Consider the following 8,072-nt stretch of genomic DNA (forward strand, 5'->3'; position numbering starts at 1 on the left):
AAAAGATAACCCATTTGAACAATTTCAACAGTTAATTTCGACAGTCGCTTAAATGATTTGCTACAGTAAACATTGAGATTACATAACCTATAATAGCCACATTTTTTTTCAAATTATTTTAAAGAACCCCTTTTTTGTATATTAAGATGGGATCAGAAGCTCTATGGTACGTATTATATCTTATTATTATTTATAAACACTTTTTGATATATAATTAGTTCTAAAAGATATCCAATATTTGTTATTAAAATATACAAGCTATGTAGAATTAACGCTCCTAATTATGTTACAGTGAAAATACCCTTTTGGGAATGGGAAATCCGTTGCTCGATATTTCTTCAGTAGTTGGTAAGGAATTCCTATCAAAGTATGATTTAAAGGAAAATGACGCTATATTAGCGGATCCAAAAAAACATAAAGATCTCTATACTGAATTGGTAGACAATTTTAATGCAGAATATATTGCTGGAGGTAACTTAATATTTTTTATAACCAAATATCATAAATTTATAAAAATGTTTCCTAATTTTAGGTAGTGTGCAAAATGCATTAAGAGTTTGCCAGTGGCTAATTAATAAGCCCAAAGTTACAACATTTTTCGGTGCAGTAGGTAGAGACAAATTTGCGGATATACTGTATGATAAAGCTACTTCAGATGGTGTTAATGCAAGGTATTAATTATTTAAAACTGTATATATAATTGAAGTAAATGATTATTAATTGATTAAAATTGTTTTTTAAATGTACATACCGGGAAAATAAATTAATGATTCATTAGAATAGCAACTGATTAATAGCTTAATTTAAACAGCCATTTATATTTTTCAGATATCAGTATCATGAAAATGAGACCACTGGTACATGTGCAGTTCTAATTGTGGACCATCATAGATCATTATGTGCCAGCTTAGGAGCAGCAAATTGTTTTACAATTGACCATATCAAAGAAAGTGCAAATAAAAAGTTAATTGATACTGCTAAATTTTATTACATTTCTGTGAGTACTAAATTAAAAATCGCCATATATGAAACATTTTATCTTTATTTGTAAGAACTGATAAGATATTCCGGTTCTAAAATAAATCCGTTATTATTTATCATAATGTACATATTAAAATAATCTACTTTATTTGTTGAATATAAATATTTTTGTTTCATTAAAGAATGTTATATTTTTTTCCAAACTTATCTTGTGATAATTTATAATTATAATTGTTTAATTATTTTCAAAACAGAATCTTATTAGTTACAATAATTTTGATTGCAGGGATTTTTTTTAACTGTTAGCCCACCCTCAATAATAGAGGTTGCTAAAACAGCTTTAAGTCATAACAGACCTTTTACCTTAAATCTTAGTGCGGCCTTTATTTCTCAGTTATACAAGGAACCTTTGATGCAAGTTTTACCATATGTTGATGTTCTTTTTGGCAATGAACAGGTAAGAAAAAAAGTTAATTATTTTTGACTAAAATATTAAATCATAATATTTCTATTTTGTAATATTACCCTATGCGGTAGCATTCTATAAAATTTATTTATACTAATCAGACGTAAATTTATTTTGTAATAACAATATTTTTTATTGTTCGCTAATATATGTTTTTCATGTATCAAAGGCCAACTAATTCAGTATTCATAACATATATTTTTAGTCATTTCTTTTCACAGATAACAAGCGTTGTATTTATGTATGGAAGTGTATACTTTTCATGTTATGAATAATAGGTTTTCTGATTTCATTTTTATGTTTATTTTAAAGTCTGTCAATCTTTAAAAATGTTTAAAATATTTACAACATTTTTTATATATAACGTTGCCAATATTAGTGATTGAATAGAAAAATCATCACATTTTTTTTCGAATATGCTGAGAGAATTTGGTATTCTTACGTCAATGGTTAAATTTAAATAACCTTAACAACTGATAATGTAACAACCACAAAATAAACAATTTTATGGTAACAACCTTGCCTAAAAAATCATTGTGTTATATTTGAAAAGGGTTTTATATATATAAAGGTTTATTTATATAATTATATATTTTAATTTTGTGCAAGCATTTTTTAATTGATTTTTATATAGAGAGATTAGAGTATTATTAAGAAGTTGCACATATGGGTAACAAAAAAGAGAATCGACTTTTATTTCACACACGAATTATTTAATTTATTCATTATGGCGATAGTAACGTCTCTCCTAACTTGTGATGATCATCAACGATTTTTTTTCGATCATTATTATCGTACATGATTTACTTTTAATCGCCTGTAATCATAAGCAGCGGTTCAAAAATGGAGACTCGGTTCATTCAATGTTTCACTGTCAATTCATGCGATACTCAAGTATCGGCTTTTAATATCCGTTCTTTTATAAATAGTTCAAAAAATGTAATCGATGAATTTTCAAAGATTGACCGGTGAAAGTGGGCTTGATCATTGCTTGAACAACGAAATTTAAGGAAAAAACAAACACACAATTCTAACATCCGCGTTCATTTAAGTACTCATCACCATAAACACCACACAATTTTCAATGAGCCTGCATTGCGTTTCTCCCTTTTCGGAAATAAAATATGACGAAAATAATCTTCTGAAATTCTATTTTGAAAATGTAATAACTTTTGACTGAGTAAGCTACCTTTATATTTAGAATGTATTATAAAATAGACATTAAGTATTTCAAGGTTTTAGTAGTCATCAAAATGATCTTTTGTTGATCACTGACAATGAAAGTTTGATTTGATATGATAAGTGAGGATGTGGATATTGAGAAGACTAGCAAGCCCACTGAAGAAATAGCTAAAAAGAGACTGCATCCGAAAAAAAGTTCAGTTAAGTAAACTGATACTTTTTATAATGCGACCAAGGCACTCATTGTATTGGATAACGCGCATCATGTATAAAATAAAATGATATTTTGTTACTCCACGGTAATGAGCAATCACAGTGTCTCCTTAGAGATTCCTGAGGAAATTGTTTCTTTTTTGTTTCTAATAATCAATATTTTTATTATCGAATATCATAAATTCATATTTAATATTTGTCGTTTAATGTGAATTTAAACTAAATACTATACTTGATTCAAATTTTACCCAAAAATAGCTTCTTAATGATTGCATCTTTTCTAGATATTTTACTGAATACATTATGTTTTAGGAAGCAGAAATGTTTTCTCAAGAACAAAACTTTGGCACAAAAGATATGAAGGAAATAGCTTTGAAACTAAGTCAATTACCAAAACAAAATGAAAAACGTACTAGAATTGTCGTTTTGACTCAAGGCGTAGATCCTGTTATTTTAGTTAAGGACGGTGTGATTACCGAATTTCAAATTCAAGAAGTACCACCAGACCAATTAATTGATACAAATGGCGCTGGCGATGCTTTTGCAGGTATGAACAATAAAGTATTAATATCACATTAGATTCGCCAATCAGTTAAGCATAATATGACAGTGACAGATAAAGTATCTCAAAATAAAATTTATATTGGTTTTGCATATGGGCGTATCGAACACAAAGGACGGTTGTCAATCGGTAGCCTAACTCTAGGAAAGTCCGTCGCTATGGAGGGATTTTCGAACGAAACTATACAGGAAACGAGGAGATTGTTAATTAATCTATTTATGACGATCTAAACGTTTCAAGTCGTAAGCACGCAAGTGCATAGATATTCCCATAGAGGTCCTAAGAATTCGCCAAGTTGAAACTATAGTTGATATTATAAAGAAATATATAATGTTTCATCAATGCACTATAAGTTTGCTTTTGAGACACTTTATTTGCAGAAAAATATTTATACTACCACTAGTCTGATATAGATATAGATTTTAGAATAACAATTAGATTAGATCCGTATTCGTAAAATAGGCCCGTTACCAAAGTGATTTTCTATGTATCAGTATATATAGAAATATAGTATATTTCTTTATATAATTGATACTGTTAATAATCAATAAATGATTTCTCTATTATATAGTAGTTGTATAATAGAAATCATAGCAAACCCAGTTTGCCTAGTGGATAGATTGTTCATCCAACAATATTATTTGTGTATATATTTAATGTGAATTAAGTGTTTTTTGAAAGAAAATTATACTTTTTCAGGAGGCTTTTTATCGCAATATATTCAGGGAAAAGAACTGGAAACTTGTGTAAAATGTGGTATATGGGCAGCAAGACAAATAGTACAAAACAGTGGTTGTACTTTTCAAGGAAAAGCAGAATTTGATGCATCTGCTTAGCATTTACATCATAATTAATCGTTTGATATTTTCCACACCTCGGCTAAACGACTGTTAATTGATTAAGTAGCAATAAAACCAATTATATAACATTTGAATAGACGACCGTTACAGGAATGACTTCAAGTTTCATTCTCTACTTTTACTTAGTTTATTACAGGGTATATGCATGATCAATATAAAAATAAGACAATCGGGGAAACTAATAGAAACGGGTATAAATTGTTTATTTTCATAGTGCCAAACAACATTATTGATAAACAACATTCATTGTATTTTATATAAATATTATAACCTTAATATTAAAAAAAATTATACAAATAGAGAATAAGAAAAATTGAGTGATATCAGAGAAAAGACATATATACCGGGGTGTTAATGTAATATCAATTTTAAAGTAGACAATAAGTAATTTTATTAGTTAGTTAATGGGCATCTGGGATTTATCTAAAACTGAAAAGTATTACACATTTAAAGGTAGTCCAATAATTTACAATACAGGTATACATAATAATGTATTAATACTTTTCTGTGGCTGTTTATGTTTTAAATTAACTGTATAAATAATTATATGATACTTAATTGTAATTATTTTTATGTTAATATAAGGGTAAATCGGAATTATTAACAACAATAACAGTACGATATCAAGTTATATATCAGTTTATTTATTTTTATGTAGGCTGTTAATAATGTTTCAGATAATTTTATTTAATAGCTTGACAAAATCCTACCTGGCTTATATACTTAAATATACTTAATATTCTATAAAACAATTACATTTTAACTTTCATAACTTGATAACAAAATTCAATAATGTAGAAAATTATTGTATATGTAAAAGAATTACTTTTTATACTTTTAGAATTGTTAAATAAATTGTTGAAATCAACCCTTTCTTTTTGTTACCTTACTTGGTAAAACACATTTGCATATAATTTCACCCATGTGATATCAGATATAATATTTCAGTATATTAGTTGACTTAGCGAAAATTTACGCAGGCCCAGGCCTACGAAAGTCCCAGGCCTAACACATAGATGGTGCTACTCGAATTAAATCCATATGTTTTTTTAGTTAATCCTAACCCTCAAAAGATGCGTGTAAAAATTTGACAGCTGTCGCATCATTAGTTTGTGAATTATTTTGAGTGAAGCAACTTTTGTTTCTGTGAAAAAAATTGATAAAAAGGAATTTCGCGTGTTGATAAAATATTGCTTCTTGAAGGGAAAGAATACAGTTGAAACAATAACGGCTTGATGTCGAGTTTCCCGACACTGCCCCAGGAAGATCAACCATCAAGGATTGGTATGCTAAGTTTAGACGTGGTGAAATGAGCACTGAATACGGTGAACGCAGTAGGCGCCCAAAAAAGGTTGTTACCGACGAAAACATTAAAAAAATCCTCAAAATGATTTTGAATGACCGTAACTTGAAATTAAATGAAATAGCGGTAGAGTATCCGTAGAGTATTGCTGAAAAGAGAAAACTGCGAAAAACCTGAGTTTGCGTTTGAGCCTACACATTTCACTGTCATCGCGCACATTTAACTGTTTGGCGAGTGCATTAAGATGCACTAGTTTCAGAGTACTTCGCACTAGCACTTCGAATCACACTCGTTATGGGTTCTATGTGGCTATCGCGTTGAATCAGTTTGTTGGACATGTAATATGGGGCATCGACTATGACTCGCAACACTTTATTCTGGAACCTCTGGAGGATATCTATGTTAGATTTGCTAGTTGTACCCCACAGTTCAATATCGTAGGTCCAAATGAGCCTAAATATTAATTTATGCAGCCAATACATTTGGTTTAGTTTAAGCCCAAGCTGTTTGCATTTTGTCACTATATATTTTTCCAAGTCAGACGTCGACCAAAATTTATTCCCAGATATTTTACGCTGTCTGCTTGCGGAAGATCATGACTATTCAATTTTACTGAGAAACATGTTCTTCTGCAAAGGGTGAATGTCATATGGGTAACAGGCCGATAAGAGGAGACGTCTTCTGATTTTTTCCAAGGTTTAAGGATCATAGTGATTTGAGCCGCTTTCCAAGTTCTAGGAAAATAATTAAATCTTATCCTGGCATTAAATATGTATGTTATTAATTTGATGCACATTCCTGAGAGCTCTTTCAAGATTCTTCCAGTAATTAGGTCAAAACCAGGAGCTTTTTTATCATTAATTTCTTTAACTAGTTTTTTTTTCACTTCTTTAACAGTAAATTTCTTATGTGGCAGATCCATTTGAAACGGACTGTTAAGAAAGTCAATTATGTTATTTTCTTCTGTTGCGGATATTTCAGATGATAGATTATATTGTAGAGGTTTTTTAATCTTTTTTGTTACTTTCCACAGAGAATATCCCGTTGCATCAGATGGCGTTAAGTTTTCTAAATACTTTTTAATTCCTTGATTTTGTTCCTTATTTATTAGCTCTTTCAGCTCTTTTGTGGCCTTGTTGATTTTCTCTTGTTTTCTTCTGTTCTGATTTGTTGTCAGGTTTTTCGCAGTTTTCTCTTTTCAGCAATTTTTTGTTTAATTGTAGATGAAATATAAGTATAATTAAATTTTTGATATGTCACTCTATTAGGTGTCGCGTACCATGCGGCCTTTTGTATAGTTTTTGTTATATTTTTTGCTGCTATTTCTGCTTCTTCTTCTGTTTTGAAAGGTAAATTTAGTGATAACAAACTGTCTAATTTTTCTATAAATAATGGCCAGTTGGTTTTAGTGTTATGCAAAGAAGGTGATTTTGATTTGTTGAGAATATTTGAGTTCACTGTTATAATAACTGGTGAGTGATCATGATTCGAATCATCGAAACATGATTCAGCTTTGCATGTTTTGGTATCAATATTTTTTGTAACACAAAAGTCTATGGTATCGGGAATTTTATTTCTATCTGACGGCCAATATGTTGGCTCACCAGTAGAAATATGCTGTAAATTATGTGCCTTCATTGCTTTGACCAATTATCTGCCTTTTGGGGTTATTAGTCTAGAACCCCACATAACATGTTTTGCATTGTAGTCTCCTCCGGCAATGAATCTATTGCTTTAATCTATTAGCGTGTTAAAGAAACCGTGGTATTGTTCTGCCTTGTTGTTGTATTTAGGTGGACAATATATAGCACTAATTGTTAATGGCCCATGCACTTCTTCAATAGTTACACTGGTGGCTTGTAAATATTCCTCGCTAAATTTCTCTCTTTCATAGTGTCTTATGTTTTCACGGATATTTATAGATGTTCCTCCATGTGCTTTATCATCTGGGTGTTTTGTGTGATACAGCTTGTATTTCGGAATCCGTAAATAATTTCTATCCGTGAAATGTGTTTCGGATAACATCATGATATCAATATTTTGTTCATATAAAAACATTTTAAGCTCCCTGGCATGTTGCTGGAGTCCATTGGCATTCCAGGCCGCTATTTTGTTTTTCTGTAGTGGCTATCAGCCATTAGGCTAGCTTGGTAACGACGATGGTGAGTAAATTCATCATTGTACTCATTTGTTCCATAAGTTTTCCCATCATTTTCTCTAATTTACTAATAGTACTTAAAGGTTCAGTCTGCGTATTAGGATGGGTTTGACTGTTGGTTATTGCGTGTGCGTATGAGATGTGAGGATGTTGTATTGGTGCTTTAGGCAAGCTAGATGGTAAGGGCTGTTTTGGTGGTTGTAAGTTTTTTTTTCTCTCAGTGCTGGATACAGTTTTTGTTACAACGCTTTATGGACTAGGCATCCCCTATAATTTGCAGGATGGTCATCGTCACAGTTGACGCATTTTACTTTGTCGTCACGTGTTTTGCGTGTGCAATTATTGGT

The 8,072-nt window shown here is 30.5% G+C and overlaps 1 protein-coding gene across 1 annotated transcript; it reads left to right on the forward strand.

Annotated features, from left to right (window-relative positions):
* The first annotated feature begins 12 nt into the window (after positions 1-12).
* Adk2 (Adenosine kinase 2) lies at positions 13-5,132 on the forward strand. The gene is made up of 7 exons (XM_076408486.1): positions 13-166; positions 293-471; positions 533-671; positions 829-997; positions 1,268-1,438; positions 3,155-3,389; positions 4,104-5,132. The coding sequence occupies exons 1-7, from the start codon at positions 147-149 to the stop codon at positions 4,238-4,240; spliced, it is 1,050 nt and encodes a 349-aa protein (XP_076264601.1). The 5' UTR covers positions 13-146; the 3' UTR covers positions 4,241-5,132.
* The last annotated feature ends 2,940 nt before the right edge of the window (positions 5,133-8,072 follow it).

This window comes from Rhynchophorus ferrugineus, unplaced genomic scaffold (assembly GCF_030347505.1).
Source record: "Rhynchophorus ferrugineus isolate W39M unplaced genomic scaffold, kcgeb_rfMv2 rfM1, whole genome shotgun sequence".
NCBI lineage: Eukaryota > Metazoa > Arthropoda > Insecta > Coleoptera > Curculionidae > Rhynchophorus > Rhynchophorus ferrugineus.

Excerpts from the sequence above, each read along its gene's own strand:
- Adk2 (XM_076408486.1), top strand. The coding sequence starts at position 147 with ATGGGATCAGAAGCTCTATG. Across the intron at positions 672-828 it reads TCAGATGGTGTTAATGCAAG|ATATCAGTATCATGAAAATG; the intron begins GTATTAATTATT and ends TATATTTTTCAG. Across the intron at positions 998-1,267 it reads CTAAATTTTATTACATTTCT|GGATTTTTTTTAACTGTTAG; the intron begins GTGAGTACTAAA and ends TTTTGATTGCAG.